The sequence below is a fragment of the Siniperca chuatsi genome, linkage group LG15 (genome assembly GCF_020085105.1).
Source record: "Siniperca chuatsi isolate FFG_IHB_CAS linkage group LG15, ASM2008510v1, whole genome shotgun sequence".
In the NCBI taxonomy this organism is placed as follows: domain Eukaryota; kingdom Metazoa; phylum Chordata; class Actinopteri; order Centrarchiformes; family Sinipercidae; genus Siniperca; species Siniperca chuatsi.
The window spans coordinates 5,606,103-5,632,453 of record NC_058056.1 but is presented as its reverse complement, the minus strand read 5'-3'; the positions used below and the strand labels follow the sequence as shown (position 1 = coordinate 5,632,453).

The window sequence follows — 26,351 nt, the reverse complement described above, 5'->3', positions numbered from 1 at the left end:
GTCATTTTATGCAAGTCCAAGTCAAGTTTTAAGTCTCTGGTCAAGAGTCTGAGTCAAGTCTCAAGTCTCTTTGATATAATAAGTGTTACATCCACTGTGTGTCAGGTTAGAAATAGCCACTGTGCAACATGGTTATTTCTAGAGAATGCACTTTGCTTGCATGCCAATTATCTCTACTTTAGCTACTTATGTTTAATACAATTAGCAATTAGTTATTAGCAAGTGGATTGACTGATTGGTCACGAAGCTGCATTCATATCAGCTGAATAATCAGTCATTTATATCAGCTGCTGGATATTCTGTAAAAGATGGGAACATTTCTATCTCTGCTTTTTCTAATCAACCATTTGTATTTTAATATGATATTCTATACAACATATATAGATGCATACACTGACACATACTCTATCACACATAATGCCCTGGCACGCATGCTTGTCACCCTCACATCTCTTCATATACTGGTGCCCAGAAGACGGTAGAGAAGTGACAATGAATGCTGCATGTATGTGTGTGTCTGTGCATGTCTGTGACAAGCATTACAAGTTTCTAGATGGGTGAGATTCAGCGATTACCTTTTCAGCACTCACCATCCCTCTGTATCTCCACCCCGATCCCTCCTCTCAATAATTGACTGCAGGGTAACAAGGGCTCTATGTGTGTGTGGCTCTTTGTGTGTGTGTGTGTGTGTGTGTGTGTGTGTGTGTGAGAGAGAGCTGCTTCTCTGATTAGATAGCCGAATATACTTTGTATTCAGCCATGGCACTGCCTCCCCCAACTGGCATAGCTAATGAAGTGCCCGTGTCCCTCCCTTGGAACTAGTGCGTGTGTGTGTGTGTGAGTGAGAGAGTGTGAGTGAGAGAGAAAGAGAGAGAGAGAGTGTGGTGCATAGAGTCAAGCTGCAATTAAAAGGCCTGTCAATGGTGTCTGCCATAACAGAGGCTCGGACTGTCACTATCCACCATCCTCAACACACACTGTATGGAGTGAGAGGGGGAGGGAGAAGTGGGCATAGTGATAAAGGGAAAGAGAAGAATGAAGAGCGAGGGGTGCATAAAGGAGGACAAGGAGAAGAAAAGAGAATGAGATGGGGAAGGTAGAGAAAATCCACAGTAGGTAGGTAGTTAATTCGTTATTCCTGGTCAACATACTGTAAATCTACAGTTTTAATTAAGGCTACAGTACATATCACAAAGGATACAAAAGACCCAACAACAGAAACCAAGTGCTGCACTCTGCGTTCTGCATAGGTTGAACGTTGTATGTCACAGCAGGTCATTTCTGTCATCTGCTCAGGTGTGGCCAGATGTGCGGTGTACACATATATTGGTATGTTTTAATTGTTTTTTGGTTTAACATTCGGACCTTGCTTTGCCCTTTAAGACTGTATTGACAGCAGCACTTCTAGTAAAATCGCTGAAACAATTAGTCGATCAATTAATTATTTGATCAACAGAAAATGTATCTATAACAATGTTGATAATTGATTAATCATTATTATTTATCAAGCAAAAACACCAAACATGCACTGGTTCAAGCTTCTCAAATGTAGGATTTTTCTGCTTTTGTAATTGTAACTTTGAATATGTTTGGGTTTAGGACTGTCGGTTGGACTAAACAGGCAATTGGAAGACACCACCTTGAGGTCTGATAAATTGTGTGTTTTTTTGTTGTTGTTGTTTTCTTTTTTTTTTCTTTTTTTACAATTTTCTGACATTTTATTGACTAGCTGGTGAACATAGTGAAACATCAACTAATAAGCAGCAGCTGAGTAGCAGCTAAAGTAGCAACTAAAGAGCCAGATATTTCTCTCAGGAGTTGGTTCCGGGGTTAAAAAATTAAGCCAACGCAAAGTGCCAAAAACTGCAGTTCCTCGAATGGCAGGCTCCAAAAGCAAGTCAATCCCCATTAACCCCCATGTTAAAATTACCAACTTTACAGCAGAAATGAACATGTTTACAGCCTGGTACAAAACAATGGTTTTGGTTTTTGCCTCTTAAAAGGACGTTTTTCCTTTCCACTGTCGCCAAGTGCTTACTCTTGGTGGGAATAGTTTGTTCTCTGTAAATAACACCAAGTACGGTCTAGACCTGCTCTTTAGGAAAAGATCCATAAGCTAACTTTTGTTATAAATTGGATATAAATTAAATTGATTTTGTGAATTCATGCTATGATGCAGAAAATGATGTTTCTTGTGTATTTGTTCCTTTCTTATGAGGTTGCTGCCAACATTTAAGAAGCACACCATGTCAAATGTTTATCCAGGAGTCTGTTTTTTTTATATACTTTAATTGGGATAGCCAGCACAGTTTTTTAGTTTACAGTGGTCAGTGGAACAGTATATTTATATCACACACACAGTCTTTACCATCGCTGACTTCACATACAGTTTGCAGTGTCTTGCACAGCATGCTTACTGTGCCAAGATGTAATGGAATGTCTATTAGCAGCTTTTTGTAGTACTGCACACACACACACACACACACACACACACACACACACACACACACACACACACATTTAGATCACCTGTCCCTCCCCACCATCTCAGAGCAGGATGCGGTATTTGAGGGCGCGGGGGACCCTGTTGATGACAAGGCGTCCATCGTAGCTGAGTGAGGCGAAAAGCCAGGGGTCGGCCGACGACCACTCTGCCGCATACACACTGTCTTCATGTTCCTCATAGGTGGACACCACGCTGTCCTTTAGGGGCTCCTTACCCCTGAATCACACACACACACACACACACACACACACACATAACACATAGGGGTGAGCTATTGAAAATAGAAGAGGAATGCATCACATTTTCCAGACTTCATGCAGGTCTCTGTTTGACCAGTAACTTATGGAGGAACTGCAAAGACTAAATTGGCTAATGTCAGCTAATGTTAAATACACAACTTTAATGACACAGTTGCTTTTTTCTTATTGTTTTAATTATACAGCCAATGTAAAATGTGAAAACGCAGTATGAAACAACCTACATTAAGTTTATGTAACTTAAATATTTGTTTAATATACAGTGTTCGATGGAATCCATAGAAATAAGCATCATCAGGTCACCAGCCACCATCAGCACCAGAAGGAGCTAGTTGCATCAAGTGTCATCCGACCACGTCTGAAGGCGAAAGTATTTGAAGCTGTTCTGGGTGGCCATACCTGAAGGTGGAACAAAAGTCCTGCCATCATAGAGAGGAGCGAGACCCGATAATCATTGAAATGGGGATAACAGCACACAATTTTGTGGAATCTTTCCTCAAATTCCTCCATTCACAGTATTGCACTCGATGAAGTAACAGAAGTAATTGTACTAATTCTACTTTTCTTTTCTTTCTTTTTTTTTTACCTCTGCACACCTGGCCAATCATTGCATAAAATGGGCATGATTGTCAGATGCAGCCCGCCCAGTTACATTGAAATGGTGTGGGGGGAGGGGGTTCAACCAACTGATAAGCACTTTAACTGAACCATACTGACACCTTAAGAGTTCAATGTTAGTGTGAGAGTAATTTAAAAAGGTGTGTATAGTGCAGTTAAATCATAGTCTTTGTGAAAACAAAAACAATAAAAGTGAAATGGTGCCCGCCCTGTGGAATTTTCTAGTAAACAAACAAAGTAATGTTTACATTCACTGTTCTTCTTCAAAATGCATTGTGTGTGTCCTTGAGGTCTACCAAAAACGGGTTGAATACATTTCATTCCTCATAACATATTTGCAGAGCCCATTGTTAAAAATAATTTTAAATCATCATTGTTTACATTTGTGTTTACTAGCTTGCAGTCTTCTTTTTCACTGCCTTTGAGGATGCACTGCTGCATTACTTTGTGCATTACCATCAACTGTCAAGCAGCAGCATAGTGTGAAACGGGTGGGGGGAATGTGTATTATGTCACTTTCAGGGGTTAAATTGGGATTTGTTATGTCGGGCGGCTCTGTGGTTTCAGGTATGCCATGGGTGCACATGGGTGACTATAAAATTTGATTGATATCATTTGACAAATTGTAAATAAAATATAACAAGGGCAGACAACCCTCTGCTCTGAACTCTAAAACGCTAATCAAAGTCATTCTAGATACTGTTGGCAGTGCTGTGCGCAAAATTACAACAATTGACGACATTAAACCTTTCTGTAAATGCACTCTCTTGTGCATCTGTATCAAATATCAAAAAGTAAGTTACTGGATGTAACTCCAGTTCTAAGAGTACGTGCTACCCCTCTACCTGAATGCTATTGCAGCCACAGTAAAGCACATTCGTTTTAATATGCTAAAACATTTATCACAGTAATGACAGTATTGCAAAATCCATGTTGTGGAAGAACGTGACACCGGTGACGGTGATGAAACCGGTATACTGCCCACCTCTACTACCTTGCCATCTGTCCTAAGCAAAATTCTCCTAAGGGGCCCTCCTACCTGATCCGTGAGCCATGTAAACCATTTTCCATTGCCACACAGTCACACCTGACACCCCAGTGCTCCCACTTCAATCCTCCCTCCTTTTTGCTCCATCTGTCTCATCGGTCTCAGAATAAGTAAATCTATACTGAACAGAATGAGGAATAAACAAACAACATTTTTTGAATAAAAATGTTTCTGTAGAATCTTATGATAAGTGAATATTAACATTAACATAAATAATAAATTGTAGAAAATCTAAAATGTAGAAAATAATAATAAATATAACACTGAGCTTTGGCTCAGCTGCCTGGTAATAACATTTTACTTACTTGAGTATAAATAATTTCTATTTATTGTTGTTATTGTTATTTATTATTATTTATTTAATTATTTAATTTTGAAGACCTCACAATATTATACAATTAGCTTTGGCTATAGCCTAGCTATGGCTGCAGCCATAGCATCAAAATAGTAAAATAAAACCTGTACAGTGTGTGATTTCCTTTTATACATTTTCAAATATAAAGTTATTATTTATACTTTGGCTTGGCTGAATAATTGATGGTTATTACCTGGCTGACCAGATTACTAATGTGGAGAAAAACCATCCTGATTCCCTGCTCATCGTTCTTGGGGATTTTAACAGAGCAAACCTCAGCCATGAACTGCCAAGATACAGACAGCACATTAAGTGTCCCAACAGGGAAACAAACACTCTGGACCATTTATATACTATATTAAAGGACACCTATCGCTCTGTCCCCCATGCAGCTTTGGAACTCTCTGATCACTGTCTGGTTCATCTTCTCCCGACATACAGGTAGAAACTAAAATCTGCTAAGCCTGTGAGGAGAGGGACCAGCAAGGCAAAGCTGGAATTATAGGCCTGCTTTGACTGTAATCTGGAGTGTTTTTGAGGCTGCAGCCACAGACCTGGATGAACTCTCTGACACCTTACATCAGTTTTTGTGAGGACGTGTGTGCCGATTAAAACCTTCAGCACATACAACAATAAACCCTGGTAAAACTCAGGCAGCTTTGTCAGGCCAAGGAGGAGGCCTACAGAAGTGGGGACAGAATCCTGTATAACCAGGCCAGAAACACACTGACGAAGGAGATCAGGGTAGCCAAGAGGAGCTACACTGATTAGTTGGAAAACAAGTTTTCAGCTAATGACCCTGTGTCAGTGTGGAGAGGCCTGAAGGAAATAACCAGCTACAGGAAACCATCTCCCCCCACAATGCAGAGAATCAACAATTGGCTGACAACCTGAATGTGTTTTACTGTAGGTTTGACATGCCCACATTCATACCCCTCACCCGCTCTGACATCAAACAACCACCTACACCCCCTGCCACCCCTTCACCCCTCCCCATCTGCACTCAGGACCTGCAAAGAGGATGTGTGTCAGCTCTTTCAGAGACAGAAGACCAAGAAGGCACCAGGACCAGATGGCATGTCACCCTCCTGCCTGAAAGTCTGTGCTGATCAGCTGGCCCCCATCTTCACACAGATATTCAACAAATCACTGGAGCTGTTTGAAGTACCCTTCTGCTTCAAATGCTCCATAATCATCTCAGTCCCCAAAAAAACCCTCCATCGCAGGATTAAATGACTACAGGCCAGTCGCCCTGACATCTGTAGTCATGAAGTCCTTTGAAAGACTGGTGTTGAACCACCTGAAGGACATCACAGGACCCCTGCTGGAGCCCCGGCAGTTTGCCTACTGGGCAAACAGGTCAGTGGATCATGCAGTCAACATGGGACTACACTACATCCTGCAACACCTCAACTCTCCAGGGACATATGCAAGGATCCTGTTCGTGGACTTCAGCTCGGCATTCAACACCATCATACCAGACATCCTTCACGCCAAACTCACCCAGCTCACTGTCCCAGCCCCCACCTGTTAGTGGATCACAAACTTTAATATTAACTTTAATATTACAAAGAGTATGGTCTAGACCTGCTCTATAGGAAAAGTGCAATGAGATAACTTCTGTTATGAATTGGCGCTATATAAATAAAACTGAATTGAATTGAACTTCCTGACAGACCGGAGGCAGCAGGTGAGGCTGGGGAACATCACATCCAGCACCCGGACAATCAGCACTGGCGCCCCCCCAGGTGTGTGTGCTCTCCCCACTGCTCTTCCCCCTCTACACCATTGACTGCACCTCAGGAGACCCGTCTGTCAAACTCCTGAAGTTTGCAGACGATCAACATCGTCATCGGCCTCATCCAGGACGGTGATGAGTCTGCATACAGACAGGAGGTTGAACAGCTGGCCCTCTGGTGCGGTCAGAACAATCTGGAGCTGAACACGCTCAAAACTGTGGAGATGACAGTTGCCCTTCATCACCATATCCAACAACACTGTGTCTGCTGTGGAAGCCTTCAGGTTCCTGGAATCCACAATCTGCCATGATTTAAAGTCGGCGTCCAACATCGACACCATCATCAAAAAGGCCCAGCAGAGGATGTACTTCCTGCGCCAGCTTAGGAAATTCAACCTACCTAAGGAGCTGCTGAAAGTTCTACTCCAGTCTGTTCTCTGCACATCCATCACTGTCTGGTTTGGATTGGTCACCAAACAGGACAGGAACAGACAACAACAGATAGTCAGGAATGCAGAAAAGATCATTGGGCAGGAAACATCACTGCAGATCCATCACACCCTAGAGACAACCTGTTCCAACTTCTCCAGTCTGGTAGGGTTAGGGTTACAGAGCACTGTACGCCAAAACAACCTGACACAAGAACAGTTTCTACCCACAGGCCATCACTCTGATGAACAGTTAACACCAGTCACATAGTGTCAGGAACAATCCCCGTGCAATAACCCTGTGACAAAAACATCCACTGTACCTGTAAATTTATCTCATTGTTTATGTAAATATTATCACTTGCAAAGACCACGTAGAATTTTTGTATTTTTTAAATTAATAAATTACATTAATCATATTTATTTCAGCACCATTTGCACTCTGCACCACTGCACTAACTGTCTTACTGTTTACTTTATATATATATATATATATATATATATATATATATATATATATATATATATATATATATATATATATATATATATGTAGAAAACGACTGAGCCAAGATCCTGTGGGACTTCCAGATCCAGACTGACAGAGTGGTAATGGCGAACCAACCAGACATTGTGGTGGTGGACAAACAGCAGAGGAAAGTGGTGGACATGGCAATACCAAGTGATGGCAACATCAGGAAAAAGGAACATGAGAAACTAGAGAAATACCAAGGGCTCAGAGAAGAGCTGGAGAAGGCTTGGAAGGTGAAGGTGACAGTGGTGCCCGTGGTCATCGGAGCACTTGGGGCATTGACCCCCAAACTGGAGAAGTGGCTACAGCAGATCTCTGGAAGAACACCAGACATCTCAGTCCAGAAAAGTGCAGTACTAGGAACAGCAAAGATATTGCGCAGAACCCTCAAGCTCTCAGGCCTCTGGTAGAGGACCCGAGCTCGAAGGATAAGACCACCGGCGGAGGGTGAAGGACGAAGTTTTTTTTTTAATATATATTTGCACAGTAGCTTAATGTTTGTTTACCTTGTTGAGCTTGTTGTCCTTGTTTTTAGCTGTATTTATGTCTGTTTCTGTGTATGTACATTGAGAGCAATGAAAAACCAGAGTCAAATTCTTTGTATGTGTACACATACCTGGCCAATAAAGCTGATTCTGATTATTTACTGAGAGATGTGCATCTGTATTGCCCAGTATGCAGCTAATCAACATCTTAAATTCAATATTTAATCAATAGTCAATGTCAATCCATCTTGCATTAGTCCAGAGTTGTAACTAAACCTTGACTGAGAGACAATATATGATTGTCTTGTTTTAAAATTATGTGCGCCTAGAGTGTCATCATTGGTCCCCACAGAGGGTGCTGCTGGAAAGCGCAAGTTTAATTTTGTGCACATGCATATGAACGCATGTCCATGCGAGACAGTTATCTTTTCCGAGTTGCAGTTTATAAACACCGTTGCCATTTTTATCAAACGTAATAAATAATTGTATTTCACTCTCACTTTTGTTAGTCTTTCTCTTTTCGTAACCACCAGGAGAGTTACACTTCACTCTTATCAAAGTAGTAAACATTGACACCCGCTTTGACACAAGGGGGAGGCAGGGCCCTTGCGTAATTTGAGGGCAACTTGAATAGGGAGAGTATAGGGACGCATGTACTGAGCCCCGGATAGCCTAATTTAAAGTCTGTGTAAAAGGAAATTCAGAGATTTGTTTCTGAACACATTATAAATGGATTGCTGAAAACATGTTACAACGACTGTGATCTATGTAGTACTGAATTGTGGAGTTAGACAGTTTTTCACCATTTTTGTGTTCAGGATTTTTTGGGAGGGCCTGAAACCATGGCTGGATGACGCACTGGAGCCACTGAGCATGGCCCCTCCACAACACTATAATATCAGTGGTAGTGCATTAGCATCAGTGGTAGTCATTGCCGTTAGTTACTACAGCCTACAGGTTGCTAGCTAGCTATGCCTTCTCTCGCCCCAGCCTTCATCCTCCCGTCCTGCAGACATCTGGTGCCATCGTCGGCAGTACGTGCCCACCAATGAGTGTAAGTTGCCTTGTGTGCTTATGTTATAATTATAGTAGGTAGTCCACAGTAACTCTACTAAATTTTGAAACCCCCTAATGTGATTTTACATTGCGTAACATTAGCATAGCATAATTTTCATGTAAGCTAGCGAACGTTACTGCATGTAATGTTATATTGGCCTTGTCTTCAGCGGACATGCCCCCGGTGTTTGAGATCAGGGAGCAACTTATTTTATTTACTTGGTGATTTTTTTAATCATTCAAATTTGGCTGGATGGTTAATAACACATTTTTCTGTGGTGTGACAAACTCATCAACATATATTTATTATTGCTTTATCCAATGGTCACCTGCATGCTTACCTGCGCGTGTGAGCATGTGCATCCTTGTGCGAATGCACAATAGAAACAAAACAGGGACCGTCCTGTAAAAACATTGTTCCATACATAACAGTTTGTTTAGATATAGAGATATATTTAAATATTTTGTCGAGTGAGTGATCTTTACTCAGAACACGCCGTCTCTCTCTCACTCTCTGACACACAAACAACCTTTGTTTGTATCGGTTTATCTCCTTAGTGTTGTGGACGGCCCACACACACCAGTACCTGCTGAGGACTGGAGAATATTTACTTTGTTTATTCACTATTTCTCCCTGTCTTCAGTAAACAAATAGCGACCTCCCCAGTGCTGAGACAGTTCTCCCACTGCTACAACAATGTGACAATAAATAAAATTTTAGAATTATGATCTAGCATTATTGCCATCCCAAATTTCTCCCAAACACACTGCTGTAAGTAGTCTTGAGGGAAAACAGTGACATACATATTTGGATTTATTTTGCACATTAACTGTTTCACACAGACAGTAGCTGCTCCCTCTGGGCTGTAGCCTAAAATAAAAACACACAAGTGCTCTGCTCGAATAGATTCATTCGGGAAGAAAAGAACAAGAGGGTATATCTGAGAGCACTTGACTGTTGCTTCAAAATGCTGGACCTTGCCTCAGTTATCCTAAAGAATTATCGGTAATATTTATAGCAGCCTTACAGTGAAAATAGACTCAGTTGTTTCTTTGGTTATTAGGTCCACCTAAAAACTAACGCAGTCTAACATAATAGTCCTGCAATAAATCCTACCTTCATGAAGGTTATGATATGATATTCAGTTTTTGTTTTTAACTGTTTTGAAGAGGTGTTGTATTGCATTATACTGGTAGGTGTCATTAATCTTTTGTCCACCCCGTTTACATCAGTATAATGCAATCTAACAGCTTCAACTACAACCTCCAAAATAAAGACCATAAAGTTGATTTAATCCCTCTTTAAAACTTTACCAATGTAAGATTTATTGCAGAACGTTTGTATTAGACTGCATTAGGTTTAGCTAGATGCACCTAATAAACTGGCAACTGAGGGTATCTCTACATAACTGCACTTAAGTTGCTTTTAAATCTGACAAAAAAAATGTTTTAAGAAAATATGACTCAAGGCATTTTTGCAGGGTAATCTGATAAAGTAAAAACTGCAATGTTGTTTATATTAGTATATATATAATTGTTATACATTCTAATTAACCAGGGACTACTTTCCCTGTTCCATATCAAGCAATATGTTTAATGATTAGCACATGATATTTCAAAACTTCTGGAATGACCCTGAAAAAAGTGAGTGAAGAACCGAAAAAGTCAAACTGAAATAAAAATGATTTTTTTGTGAGGAATCAGTAAACCTGTACATATCCTTGGTGTGTATTTTGACTTGTATACGTGTTTGGTCAAAATTGTAATCACTAAAACAAAGAAATGTAAGTTTTATTTATTTATTTTTCTGCTATGAAAGTGCCCCATATATTAGAATTTTCCAGGGGAAGATGTCAGTACTGTAATTTGATTGGTGCAATATATGTGTGGGCAGGCACAAAAATAGTTTGTTATATCACTTCAATTCCAACGGCCACACAGGAAGTTAACAAGCTATAACGTATGTAAATTCCATACGTTACACAATATTGTGATTCAAATCAAGGTGTAATGTACGAAATGCTGACGTTACAGGACTGCCCATAACCATGGGTAACTAGCTACTGTAACTCGCATTCGATGTCCAAGTGGAAGCAAGTTAGCCTAGCTTGTTAGCTTTGTTGAAAAGCTTGCAAGCTAGGCCTCAGATATCAGTCAACCACTTCCCTTGAAGCTGTTTCCACAAATAAGTCTAAAAACACATATTATCGTGTGGCCTCCATAGTCACCAGATTTCAACCCAGTTAAGCACCTATGGGAGATTTTGGAAGTATGTTAAGACCACAACCATCATCAGAACATCACATGAGGGAATATATTTTGGAAGAATTGTGTTCATACCACAAATAAATTTCCACAGACCTGGAGAATCTATGAGACGGGGCAACAAAGCTGTTCTGGAGGCTTGTTGTGTCCGAACGCCTTACTAAAACATTATACTTTGTTTTTCCTTTTAAATTCTCACCCATCTGTATGTTAACATCACTTTGGCGATGATGGTGATTTGTCAAAGTGACCAAGAGGCCAAACTGAAAAAAAACTACTTTTAAGAACAGAAATCCTAGCCGCCACTGCTTGGTTATCTCGAAAATAAAATAAAATATGCAAATTTCATTGAACTGTTGAATTTTAAAAGCAACCATATAAAGTCAGAAAATAGTCCAACCACTGGAGGAGTTCGGTATGTAGTGTCCAGGTACTGTGGAGTGGACACGTACTGTACATACAAGAGGGGTCAATAAGTGTAGTGGAAGGGTTAAAACTAAAGCTGAGTACTGGTGATTAGGAAGAAGAGTTGATAATTGTGGCTGAGAGTCAGTCATTGAGTGTAAGAGCTGGTAGTTATGGATGAGAGGGGGAATGGGACCATAATGGATGGAGGACAGTGGTAGATTTGAAAAGCACTGAATAGTAACCATTACAGATGATATCCCTGCAATTCTAAAATCTAGTCAAAATGCTATAGAGAAAAACTCCTGAAGAGTTTTGACAGTAACATATTTAAGTGTTTTACCGCTCCACTTTTATCATTCTGAGTGTCTGAGTATGTGAAGGTTCCGGCAGTCAGCTTTAATCTTCGGAGGACTAATATCAGTTCAAAATACACAGCGCATTTTTGTACACGCTTTAGTATCTCACAATTTGTTTCATTAGGCTCCTTGTGGCAGTCCAGAAATGTATGAGAGGTATAATAAAAAATAAAAAAACCTCATTAGATATGATGTGATGAAAGCTGACCGCAGTACTATGATTCCACATCTGCATTATAATATAAAATCAAAACTGAAGAAGGGGTATCACTGTCCAAATACTTTTAAGATGATTACGGTCATTCAAAGATAATTAGTTAAAAGGAAATGTTCAGAGCAAGAAAAAGTGTAACCTCGAAAATCAATGGCATTGTGCATCCAAAATAAGGAATTCACATCCCTGATAATGTTTAATAGGTGGGGCAGTGAAGGGTGGTTTATATATGGTTATAAACATCAATAATTGGCAATGGAGCGGATAATGTACCACTCAATTTCAAATTATTTTCCTTCCTCTTTCTTTCCTTATTTGTGAATATGGACGACTCTCCTGAAGCAAAACACCAAAAACCAAGACACTTCTCTGTGTGCTCCTCAAGGTTCATTCTGTTAACAGTGAAGTGAGATACTGTGGAGAGGTAAAACCTTAAAATCCAAATTAGCTCTTTATTTTAACAGTCTTACAGCCGCAGGACATGAACATCCAACCATTCCCACAGATCTTTGCTTTTGACCATGGCCACTGCTAGGAAATTTATTTTCACGTGTTACTATTATTATTATTATTATAGTTATCATTATTATTATTATTACTGCTACTACTACTACTACTACTACTACTACTACCTTTCTGTGTGTTTGGTGACCCCCGTTAGCTTTCAACTAGCTCCCTATCAGGAATTTCAATTTAGATAAATAGTGCTGAAAGGAAAGAAAATTAATTGACAACAATTTTAATTAGTTAAGGGGAGGAACCCTTTTGATTTTGTTGACCCTATGAACTTTCTCTAGCACCATCCTCAAGAAAAAACTTTGCATTTAAGGCAACACTACTGGTAAATTCTATGAATTTCAAACTAGTCAGTGTGTTTTTTCTTCCATCCAACACTATAGTATTATTTTAACTGTTAACACTGTAATGTTGGTGAAGAGTCACTAAGACTGAAACTTGTGATGACGATAACAATACTCTAATTGGGATTAATTCAAATATTCCTTACTTTACTTAAACTTTGGTTTTATTTTATAGCTCTGGCCATAACTGACAGAAGAGCTACAAAAACAAAATCCAAGCTGTAATAAACTTGTTTCCGTTTAAAGCCATTGTGTTACTATCTTAAACTCAACCTTCCTTAAAAAAAAGCAATTACTACTGACTTTTAGATTACTGGAAGCATTTCCTTTTCTAACTAGCCCGAGTTGCTCTTACATGTCCTCCTGGTGGTTGTCCTCCCCCTCGCTGAGCTCCTCATCATCCACCAAGTGTCCGAATGGCTCTGAAGAGATGGACACCATATTGGAGAGGATGAGGCGGCTGTCACTGCTGGCTGTCAACACCAGCTGGTCATGGCTGTGGTTGTAGCGGACGCTCCACACCCTGGGACAAAAACACACGTTACAAGACACGCATTCAGCATTTAACAGTGCAGTAATGTAGGGCAGTGGAGTACATTCATGCATGGATGTATTAAAGAGTCTGCAGCCATGTATGTATCTTCCATTGTTCCAAACAAAGCTCCACGTGGGTGAAGAAACCAGCAGTAACGAAGCGCTCAATGCAGCGATATTACTATAGTGAGTGTGTAAAAACACTTTTATATACAGTACTGTGCAAAAGTTTTAGGCAGGTGTGAAAAAATGCTGTAAAATAAGAATGCTTTCAAAAATGGAAGTGTTAATAGTTTATTTTCATCAATTAACAAAATGCAGTGAATGAACAGAAGATAAATCTAAATTAAATCAATATTTGGTGTGACCACCAACAGCAAAACAGCATAAATTCTTGTAGGTACACTTGCACACAGTTTTTGAAGGAACTCGGCATGGAGGTTGTTCAAAAGATCTTGGAGAACTAACCACAGATCTTCTGTGGATGTAGGCTTCATGTAATCCCAGACAGACTCGATGATGTTGAGATCAGGGCTCTGTGGGGGCCATACCATCACTTCCAGGACTCCTTGTTCTTCTTTACGCTGAAGATAGTTCTTACTGACATTAGCTGTATGTTTGGGGTCATTGTCCTGCTGCAGAATAAATTTGGGGCCAATCATACGCCTCCCTGATGGTATTGCATGATGGATAAGTATCTGCCTGCATTTCTCAGCATTGAGGACACCATTAATCCTGACCAGATCTCCAACTCCACTTGCAGAAATGCAGCCTCAAAGTTGCAAGGAACCTCCACCATGCTTCACTGTTGTCTGCAGACACTCATTATTGTACCGCTCTCCAGCCCTTCGGCAAACAAACTGCCTTCTGCTACAGCCAAATATTTAAAATTTTGACTCATCAGTCATCACTCATCAGTTGACTCATTTTTCTGCACCCCAGTTTCTATGTTTTCGTGCATAGTTGAGTCGCTTGGCCTTGTTTCCATGTCGGAGGTATGGCTTTTTGGCTGCAACTCTTCCATAAAGACCACTTCTGGTTAGGCTTCTCCAGACAGTAGATGGGTGTATTTGGGTCCCACTGGTTTCTGCCAGTTCTGCGCTGATGGCACTGCTGGACATCTTCCGATTTCGAAGGGAAATAAGCTTGATGTGTTTTTCATCTGCTGCACTAAGTTTCCTTGGCCGACCACTGCGTCTACAATCCTCAGCGTTGCCCGTTTCTTTGCGCTTCTTTATAAGACCTTGAACAGCACATCTTGACACCCCAGTCTGCTTTGAAATCTTTGGGAGAGACCTTGCTGATGCATTATAACTACCTTGTGTCTTGTTGCTGTGCTCAGTCTTGCCATGGTGTATGACCTGTGACATGAAACTGTCTTCCATAACCTCACCTTGGTAGCAGAGTGTAGTTTTAAGCCTCCTACACAGCTGTTTCTGTTTCAGTTATTGACTGTGTTTCAACCTACATGTGAAATTGATGATCATTAGCACCTGTTTGGTATAATTGGTTGATCATACACTTGACTATAATCCTACAAAACCCCTGACTTTGTGCAAGTGTACCGATAAGAAGTGATGCTGTGTTGAAGGCAAATATTGATTTGATTTAGATTTGCCTTTTGTTCACTCACTTCGCATTTTGTTAATTGATTAAAAAAAACTATTATTTGTTATATTTTTGAAAGCATTCTTAGTTTACAGAATTTTTTCCACACCTGCCTAAAACTTTTGCACAGTACCGTATATGTTGAATCTGTATATACGGGCAGACCACACATGCTGAAACACACACGCACACACAGTCGTGCAGAGAGAACCTGTCTATCTCTTTTTCACACACTCGTGCCCTCACAAATCATGCAGAAAATGCAGTGTTCTCACAATGGGATTCACAACAAAATATGCCTATCTGGATGTGTATTTAGATGCCAATAATGGGGATTTGGTACCTTGCAGTGTATATTTCTTAGTTCATGTGAGTTGATGATCATTATCAAATATAAACTCCCTGAAACTCCTGGTTTTATTTGTTGCTCAGTTTCACTTCTTTTTCAATTCAATTCTTCCTCACCTTTCCTCCCTTCTCTCCATTTTTGTTCCCCTCTTTCTATTTCTCTGATTATCAACACTGTCTCCCTCTCTTGCTCTTTTTCATCCTCTTTTTCTTTTCATCCTCTCTTTGTGTTTGTCTATGTCTCTCTCTCTGTGAGCCCGGGGCACAGCTCAGAGTGCGGTCCCAGTTCCCTCACAGGGAGGGATTGAGGGATAACCAAGGCTGTTGACAGGAAATCAGCCTCGGCCACGCTGTTCCCCGCGCTCCCCTAATCCGCTTCCCTTCTAAAAAATAGTCCCTAATACCCCCTGAGGCTGCTGGGGGTATTAGCATCCTGGCTGCGCTCCGAAAAATGAGCACGCACACAAAAAAAAAAACAAAAACACACACATACATACACACTCAGGGAAACACCCACACATATATGCGTCACACTAAAGATGAATGTACACACAGGACAAAAATGCACAGACATATGCATATGCATTATAGAAATGCGCGATCATACACAAATGAATGTAGCCACACACAGAGATAAAAAGAGAGCCCTTGCAAATACACAGATTAGATGGTGGCACACAAACAACACACACACACACACACACACACACACACACACACACACACACACACACACACTTATCTACTATCTAAAGAGATCCCATCTGCAGCTATCTATAGTTATGGATATATTTGCCAATTCTATCTTTCTTTTGGAGATAACGCCAGCTCTAGCGTGTGTGTGCATGTGCACAAAGGCATACGTGTGTGCATATGCTTGCGTATGTGCGTATGTGTGTGTGCGTGTGTCTGCCTTTATCAGGTGAGGATTGGTGTGCTGCAGCAGTAGCCCAGTTTGGCTCGCAGACACACTGATCATCTATTCAGCTCACACAGGAGAGAGAGTGTCTTCCATGCACACACACACACACACACACACACACACACACACACACACACACACACACACACAGGTCTGCAGTACACTATGTTCAGCTCTTAGCACGGCCTGAAGCTTCACAGCAGACAACCTAGAGCAAGCCTGGGTTGTATTCAACCTACAGTGATTCAATCCTTACTGACAAAACGAGTAGCTGCCTATTTAATTAGTAATTAGTGTATTACTGCCTTTTATTGCACTAGCAGTAATTAGGGCATTTCATTAGTTAGGAGATAAAGTCATTAATAAAACCAGAAACAAATCAACAGTAGAGTTATCATCATGTTTGTTATTATTGTTTGTGAGTTTTCCTGAATGCGCCTGAATTACACTTGAATGCTGTTATGCAAATACGGTATAATTATATCAAACACAGGAAATACTTTTTTTCATGTTTAAGTTGTAAAATTAAATGAAATGATAGCATACTTTTTCACCTATTTTGATAATACTTATTGTCAATTCCAATCAAGTTCAGTGAGCTGTGGGGAAATGTCGGAATTTTAAACATTATTGGGCACTAGAAAAAGGGGAGTGTCTATTTAAAGAAGCAACTATTTGATAAATGAGGATTTCGTGGTAGATTTATATGAAAATATCTAAAATCCAGCACTTTAACTTCTATCCTCAAATAAGACATTAACTAACTTATGTCCCACTTGGTACATCTGTTTCTCTCTGCCGTTGTCTTCTCACATAGAACCGGGATGGGTTAAAGTTATCTTGACGTTATGCTGGTCTGGCAGAAGCCTGCTGGAACTAGGGCTAGCCATGTGACAGCTAGCTAACGTTAGTTCCTATGTGAACAAACGAAAGCAGAGAGAATCGGACCCAGAGTTTGATTTCACTTTAAGTCAGAATATGTGGATTTTTAAAAGTTTGGTGAACTGACCCTAAAAGGATAATTTGGACTAAATCTTACTTCCTGGAAAACAGTGCATCTTCAAAGGTGAACTAATGCTGCAGTAGTGGGTGAAACTAAAAAGTCCAACCAATAAAGTAATCACAAGTTTTTTAAACAATCCTGCCTTCCTGCACATCCTACCAAATCAAACAGACACTCTGTCCATAGCTGACTGTCACTGTGTCACTGTGTTATGTGCCGCACCAACATTGTATTTAAGCAGCAATTACATCACATTAAAAGTTTCATTGGAACATTTCAATCATCCCCCCTGCATGTCTCAAAGAACATGCAGTCACCATTTCATTGTGACTTATATTCAAATGATATTGAACATTGGCACATAATATCAGCTATCAGAAGGTTCACTGACATTGGTCTTCAAAAACTTGTACTGCCCACAGACTAATAGCTTCTGGTTCAACAATGTCATACTTCACTAATCCATGCACTAAAATTGTCTGTTTGCCACCCAAATATCGGAAGATGAGAGCAGGTTCTGATTTAGTGTGGCCCTAAGGGTCACTTGAGTAGGACGAATGCTTGCTAACACAGGAACTTGAACTCAGGTACTCTGGATCAAGGACAGTACCCATTCCACTAGCCACCCCTGCCTGAACCTCTCTGGAACCCCCCACCAATCCACCCACCAGTGTGAGTGCTCCTCCAGGGTCTTGACGGGCTCCTGGACATTGCGGACGTCCCAGAACTTGACCTTGCAGTCGTCTCCGCAGCTGGCCAGGTAGTACTGGCGGTTGGGGTTGAAGTCCAGGTCACGCACCAGCTGGCCATGGGCATTCTCAATACAGTAGATCTGACTGGAGAGGAGAAAGAGAGATGAAGGGAGGAGAAGAGAGAGGTGATTAGAAGGAAGGGAGAAAACAGGAGGCATGGAGGGGAAGACAGATGAGAGGAGAGGCAGATAGAAAAGAAGTAGGATGGAGGGATAAGAATGAGAGGAAGCAGCCGGGGAGAGAAATGATAAGAAACAGGTATGGAAGTGAGGAGAGAGGGGGAGAGAGAGAGAGAGGGGGAGAGAGAGAGAGAGAGAGAGAGAGAGAGAGAGAGAGAGAGAGAGAGAGAAAAGGAGATATGACAACAACAAAAGGAGATCTAAGAGAGAGAGAATGATTCACAGGGTCCACACAAGCTAGAAAATTCTCAGGCTAAATCAAAGCCTCCTCTGTGTCTGTGTCTGTCAGCGAAGGCCAAGCTCAATAAAGAAGCTGACACCGGTGGTGGTAAATTATAAAGGCAAGCCTCATAACCGCACAGCCTTGAGTTCCTGCTAGAGTGAAGTTAACAGAATGACATGACAGAGGAAGAGAGGTGCTCTACGCATTGTGTCTCTTTCCATCTTTTTGGCCACCTCCTCCACCCACCTCTTTTCATCCCCTATACATTTTCCTTGGCTCACCTCATCGTTCCTCCTTAAATATATACTTTAAAAAAATACTACTGCTTCCTCTTTTATTTTCTTACTCTTCTGACCTTCCAACCATGACTTTTCTTTACATATTGCCATGGTTTCAAGAGCCAAATTCAGCTATGGTAATGGTCATTTTCAACAAATGAACTTCTCTCTTACTGGGAACTAGTAAATAAAGTAAAGTTTTCAGTGTCTGTTAGCTTGCTTTGACTACTACGTTAAAGTGATTTAAAGCAGCACTTATCAATCTTTTTTACCCTAACAATGGATTGAATGACTGTTGCTCATATTGACAAACCCACAGAGAATGATCACCCAATGCAGTTTTCCTCAGCTCTATAGAGCGTTTTAACCTCTTTTAGCCTTTTGTTTTGTTTTTCAGAGCAACATCTGACACTACACCTAACACTTAAAATAAAAATGTCTAGTTACATGTAGTGGCACATGTGGCGCTGTCACGTCTAGTGTGGCATATCAGTGCAGGGTTGGGTGAAGCTGAATCCGGCAGGTGTGAAGCACTATGTCGTCACACCTGACTTGACACCTAACACTTCCACATAATAGCACACCAGTTAGAGGTACTGGTGTGCATGTATTTTGATATTTTCCACAAACACACACACACACGGACAGACATACATACACATGTGGGACTTTTAGTAACACAAATGTATGAAAAACGTCCATATAGGTCGTCTGTGCAAGCAGCTTATTACGACCCATGTTTACTTTTATTGTAGGATGCGACCTCTAGTGGTTGTGGTAATTATGACAAACCAGGAAGTCAGATGACGTAGTATAAAGAGCTAGAAAGTCCACTTCTGGAGGTGGTGGGGTGGATGGATGGCACAAACAACAGGACTTTTCACCCAGGAGATGGGGTTCGTGTCCCGTGTGAAACCAAAAGTTGACTTATTTAAAGTTTTAAATTACATAACGTTAGTTACGCTTATGTTAGTTATGTAACTTATGTAACTTAACTTACGTAACTTAACTTACGTAAAGTACTTACTTTAACCCAAACCTAACTGCGACCATTTCACAACGTTAACCACTTGTTAAAATTTGTTTAAAATATGAAAGGGGGACAGATAAAAGGCTCTGATCAGATGATAAGAGTGGCCGTGAGCTGGAATAGGGGCTTGACATCTCTGCTATATATGCAGGGGCCAGGCTTGTATGTGATTAGCAAAATTTTGAAATTTATTCTGTGTTTTACTGTAAGCCAATGATGGGAGGCAAGAACTGGAGTGGTGGGAAGTGAAGATGGGCTAGAGAGGACTGAGTAATGCAAGTGAAGAGGGAGTTACAGTAGTCTAAACAAGAAAAGATTAAGGTATGTACTAGAAGTTTTTGGCAGATAATATAGGTTTGATTTTTGCGATATTTCTCAGGTGAAAGAAACAAGACTGAATGAGTTGAGTGATATGGGGTTCAAAGTTCAAATGTTGATCAAAAAGAATACCAAGATTCTTGGAGGTAGTCTTGATGTTGCTAATGAGGGGGCCAATATAGTGACTGACCTCCTTAGTAAAATAATCAGGGCCAGAATAGGTCCTTGCGTGACCCCACATAAGAGAGGAGAGGAGAAAGACATAATTGTTCATGTGAACACTGAATTGTCTGTCAAACAAGTATGAGGAGAACCATTTGAGTGCAGTACCATAGATACCAACCCAGTTCAATAATCTATCAATTAAAATGGCATGATCAATGGTGTCAAAAGCAGCAGATAAGTCAAGTAAAACTAATATGGAACATTCCCCTTTATCTGCATGCATAAGAATATCATTTGTTACTTTGAGCAGTGCCATTTCAGTGCTGTTTTTGATGGAAGCCAGATTGAAATTTATCAAAGATATTGTATCCCTCCAGTTGGAGGAGCTGGTGAGCAACCACTTCTTCAAGAATTTTAGAAATGAAAGGAAGTTTGGAAATGGGCCTGTAGTTAAATCGGTGGTAACTAGGGAGGGTTTTTTGAGGAGTGGGAAGACACTGGCTGTCTTGAAATAGTCAGGTATGCAGCCAGAGGAGAGTGATTGATTGACAAAACACCAAGGCAGTCGACAGTCGTTGGTCCACTGTTGACAATATTATAGTGACATTAAATACTTTTCCACTGGCGCCCATGTTTCAGTGTATTCTGTCTCATTATTTTGCAGTCTAAAAGCTTCCTTTTCCAACTTAATCATTTCTATTGCTTCAGTGATCCATTCTTTGAGTTGGTGTATTTAATGCATCCAGTTATATTAGTGTGGATCATCGCTTGCTTTGTTATACCAACTTGTGCAGTCCCACAAGAGATAGAGCAGAGTTCCTTCAGCAGCACTGCATTTTAAACATTTACTGTCATCCCTTATGCCCATTGTGATGGCCACAGCCATGGTACCAATGTCCCAGTTCACACTCTCTCACCTCATTAGTTTGCTACCTATACAGGTTCATATCATTTGCAAACAATTGTCAAACAATTAACATCACAGTTTGTTTAATTTGGAATTTGTTTATTTGCTTTTAACCTTACATTGTTTATATGAAGTGCACACATTTTAACACTCTAGGGTTACACAAGAAATGATCTTTTTTGTTATTAATCATTTGTTTCTTTGTCTTTACCGTGGTTGTTGGGGGAGGTCCTCTCCTGGTGGAGCAAAAGGTGTGGGTGAGGGCTGAGAACTCTTAAATCCTGGAGCCAGCTCATTGGCCCAAACCATGTGCTGGATTTGGGTTTAGTTAGTTTTGCTTTGCATTTAGTTGTAGTTGGTGTCCATCTTGTTTACCTCTTGTGTGTCATTTGGTTTATTCTGTTTCCTCATTGCCTCACTGCTTGGTCTCTAACAATCATTTTGTATAGCTGTAATGGGGTGTTAATATAATCTGTTAAGTATTTTAAATTGCCTTAGTTTGTTTTTGTAAAATGCAAGGGCTGCCTTGCGTTTTTCCATATATCATTCCAGGAAATATCATCCTCTAGTTTATGTAGGTCCCTGATCCATTTCATTGCACAAGTCTTGAATTGCTCATTGGTGCTTTCATTTTATATTATTCACTTTTTGGGATATTATGTTCAATGATTAATCCATTAAAAGGTTTTAAAACAGTTATTAGAGAATATGTAATAGAGCTTAGTGATTCCATTGTCTTTGAATTTACTCCATTTTATAACTTTTTTGTTTACTGTTATAGTTGAGTTCTGCCCGGGGGGCGGACCGTGATAATAAGTCAGGCCAGGAATCTAACATCAGTCCAGGCCAATCTCCACATTCACAACAGACCACGTATACTGTAAGCGTTTCGTTGAAATATTTTTCTGTTTACTGTTTATACCAGTAACATGTCTTTTACTTTTAGTAACAAAAAACATCCAAAATAGTTAAACAGCCAAGTGTTTTTAGTTTCAAGAGTTAGTCAATTGCACTTTCATAATTAAGGCAACAGGAATAAATATTCTTTATATTCTTTATAAATATGCTTTTCTCCTTTTAATGCACTCCTTCTCAACTCTACCTTTTCAGTTTTTCTCATTCTCTCTTTCTCCTGTGCTGTCCATTTTTTCTCCACACAGCTTGGCCACACGCACTCCATGCACTGACTGAACGTTGTGTTGATGTGTACGCGCATGTGACTAATCGCGTGATGACAGACAGATCATACCATTAGGTTAAAAGTAGGCAGGGGGGCTGACTGTCTACAGTTCTGAGACTGTAGCTGCCTTGTGTTGTTTTCTCTTTGATTTACTCATTTCATTTAGCATTTTTAACACTGGCCTGACAATCCAGGCCAATCAGCTTTCCAGGCAAACCGGGAGTTATGCCATAGCGGTTGATTTATTGAGGTAGTTGCATTAATTCCATGGACCTTTGTAAATGATTTTAAGATGTTAAATGGCACTTCAGTTGGGCTTTGCATGATTTCCTTTGGAAGTGTTTTCATAAAAGATAGGCATTTTGTGTCAATGTTTAAGCTTTGTAACGTATTTTCTTCAATGTGTTTCCAATCTCTACTAAGAGAGGGCTCAAATAACTCCATAACTTGCTGACAACAGAAGATAATAGTGAAAGAAGTTAGTTAGCTGTAGTCCTCCTTTTTTGTTTGAACTAGACATCCTTAAGAATGAAAATCTTGCCTTTGTTCCATGCCATATAAAGGTTGAGATTGTTTTATGCAAATATTCAAGGTGTATAAAAAGTATAATAAAATTTGTGTGAGATTTATATCTCGTGTTTGATAACTATTTGTTGTAATTCTTAAATATGCTATTTCTCTTTGTTTCCATTTAATTAAGTACTTTGCACGCATGTGATACTACAGTGTTTAAAGGCAGTACCTCACATTTTCCCAAATTGACTTTGTATCCTGAGAGTGAGCCATATTGAGTAATAATCTGATTGATATAACAGGTAAGAAGTCCACAGGTGAGAAGTCCACATGTTAGGTCGAGGATGATGTTATAACAATACAGTGATATTTTATATATTTGACTTCCAATTTTTATGCCTTTAATATTCTTTTCAGATCTTATTTTCTCAGCTAATGGTACAATGATTAGATTAAATAAAACTCCTAAGGCTGGACATCCTTGTTTTGTACCTCGTAAAATGAAAGGTTTGTAAATGAGGTTGTTGGTTCTTATTGAAGCCATGGTCTTCGAGTAGATCATCCTGATCCACTGCATAAAATTTTTACCAAACCCATATTTCTGCAGAGTACTGAACATAAAGGGCCATTCAATTCGATTAAAGGCTTTTATTATCTAAATTTGCTAATGATATTGGATGATAGTTGTTACGGATTAAAGGGTCTTTATCTTTTTTATGAATTAAAGTAATGTGGGACTAATTAAACATAGGTGGAAAACTTCCATTGTCAAATGATGCTTGATATGCCTGCAAAAGTAGAGGGGATAGATCCTCACTAAACACTTGGTAGAACTAAACCATCAGGCCCTGGAGATTTATTTTTAGAAAATGAGGTGGCTATATTTATTTCAAATATAGTTATTGGCTGTTCAAATGGATTTTTTTCTTCCTCTGATAAGAAAGGAAGGATTAATATTATTTAACAATTATTGCATGATTCCGGATTATCATCACTGTCACTGAGATTTTAACTAAAGCTTTATTTATTTGATCTGGATCAGTGGTAATTGAGTTATTTGGTAATCTAATACAAGACATGGTATTTTTAGTCACCTGTTTAAGTCTTAAAGCTAGCAACATTTCTGCCTTCTCCCCACAAAAATTAAATTTTGCTTTCTTTAGTTTATATTCAATTTTGTTTCTTATGTCATCATATTTCATTTTTAGCTTACACAGTTCGATCCATATTTCATCCTTATATTAATTTGACAGTGAAATTTGTAACAGCTTGATTTCTGTTAATCTGTTTTCTTCTTGGCATTGTTTTTTTTTTTAAGTTGAAGTTTATTGTTGAAGCAGCTGACAACAGCAGTGATCAGTCTGTGGTTTTGGCGATTTGCAGGTGAAAAAACATCTGTCTATTAAAACTGGACCAAATGTTTCATTTTTTTCAGTGTTTTAGATTATAACCTTTACTTCAGTATCTTTTGATGACAAATTCTTCAGGAGATGCTAGACAATTGTCTTGGCAAAAGATGTTTAAAAGTCAAATCCTTTACATACATTACAGGGTGACTCTGCGGGTTTGCCAGTGAGATGTCACTTCAGTAACGGCGGCTTGTTTACTTCTGCCTTCAACCTGGATTCGTCTATATATGACAAAATATCTTTAGGACCATAAAACAGCATTCATAACATGTCATATGGAAAATTGTATGTGTGTGTGAAGTTACTAGGTGTATAGGTATATATATTAATGGTTCCGTTTGTTGCTAATATTTGCAAGCTGTCTTTGTAGCCTCCTGATACTGTTTTCTAAATAAAAGAAAAAAGCAGCAAATTAACTTGGGGTCAGAGAATGGAAACCCATTTAAATAAACTGGTAATTATTTGGATCTAGAGCTCTGCCTCCACCATTAATGCAACACGAGACTGTAGAAAATCAGTACTTGTTTTGTTCAACACCATTTCCTCTCCAGGCCAGTCTAGCAAAGCTCAGCTTGGCACGGTTTTGTTCAGCAGAGTGGAAAGCCTCAGTGTTATGGCCCAGCTGGATGCCAACTGCAGCTAGCCAGCTAGCTAGTCACCCTGCTGATCAAGTTAGGCAATTAACATGCTAATTAAAAATCCCATTAAAATAAGGGAGGTATAAGAGAATGACCTGGGGCAGACCGCTGGGCTTCAATTAGGTCAAGACAACTCAGGGACTGTGTGTGACTCTGTGGGTGTGTATATTTGTATGTGCTGTCACTGCCACTGTACTGTGGCTTTGGTGTTAGCATATGGAGCTTGACAGAAAATGTCAAACAACAAGTAAGAGCTTCCACTTTTGAAAACACACATTTTTCATGGAGCATAGATTGAGCATACATGTAAATGACTTATTGTGTACAAATTAGTGTACATAAATTGATATCTGGTTTGCACTTAGTAGCATGTATATGCATAAACTTTGATCCCTGTCAAAAATCCCTCCCACCCTCGTTATAAGGCTTTTGTTTTGTTATCTGGATATTTCCAAAAGATGAGCCGTGTCCTAGTTTATAATATAAACCATACTTGAATATGCAGTACATTATCACTGGAAAAAAGACAGCATAAAGACCTAAAATCACTTTTTTTTTTTGATGGGGACTGTTGTCCCTCTATGCAATGCACAACGGAAATGCAGGAGCTATGCACAGCTGATAAAAACTTAAATAATCTGAGGGCAGTGATGCTATAGCACTGAGCTCAGGAATATTGTCATTTAATAAGTTCTCTGATTTCAATATGGCATTAGTGTACCAAAGTCATTATTTGATTGATGTCAGACCGTTTTCTATCAAGGTTTATTAAGAGTTCAAGTGTGTGCGAATATATTGCTGAGTGGTTCCAGAACTATACCAAACAGGGTTTCCAAATGCAAGTTCATCTAAGCTATATTAATGGTTGGGTGATATGACGATATACATGGCAAGGCAACATAAATTTGTCTACCATCAGAATTACTTTTACCGTGGTAGCAATTAGGGTTCGGTTTCATAAAACACAAATAAAAATGTTGGCTTTTGATAGCTGGTTCTGTTTTGGATCCGGTTCCATATTAATAAAACACTAACTAACGAAGCTCTTATCAAACATTTTATTTCTCCTCATTCTTATTTTTAAATTAGCAATATGCAAAACACTGTGGTAATGTTAGCAAGTTTCTCATTTTTAGATTGCAGTGATTGTCACTTTTGCCAGTTAAAATGACAAACGCCGCTGGGGAGTATTACATCAGCTGTAGATAATTAATGTTA

At 39.6% G+C, this 26,351-nt stretch overlaps 1 protein-coding gene across 2 annotated transcripts in view; it reads right to left on the bottom strand.

The window, feature by feature from the left end:
- Window positions 1-2,268: 2,268 nt before the first annotated feature.
- The window catches only part of eipr1 (EARP complex and GARP complex interacting protein 1), a 79,598-nt gene continuing 55,515 nt past the window's right edge, over window positions 2,269-26,351 (bottom strand). For both annotated transcript variants that reach the window (XM_044166441.1, XM_044166442.1), the window contains 3 exons: window positions 18,210-18,377; window positions 13,482-13,649; window positions 2,269-2,722 (listed from right to left, as the gene is read on the bottom strand). In XM_044166441.1, coding sequence (XP_044022376.1) covers window positions 2,548-2,722; window positions 13,482-13,649; window positions 18,210-18,377 — 511 coding nt within the window. In that variant the 3' untranslated portion in view covers window positions 2,269-2,547. The remainder of the gene's footprint in view (window positions 2,723-13,481; window positions 13,650-18,209; window positions 18,378-26,351) is intronic.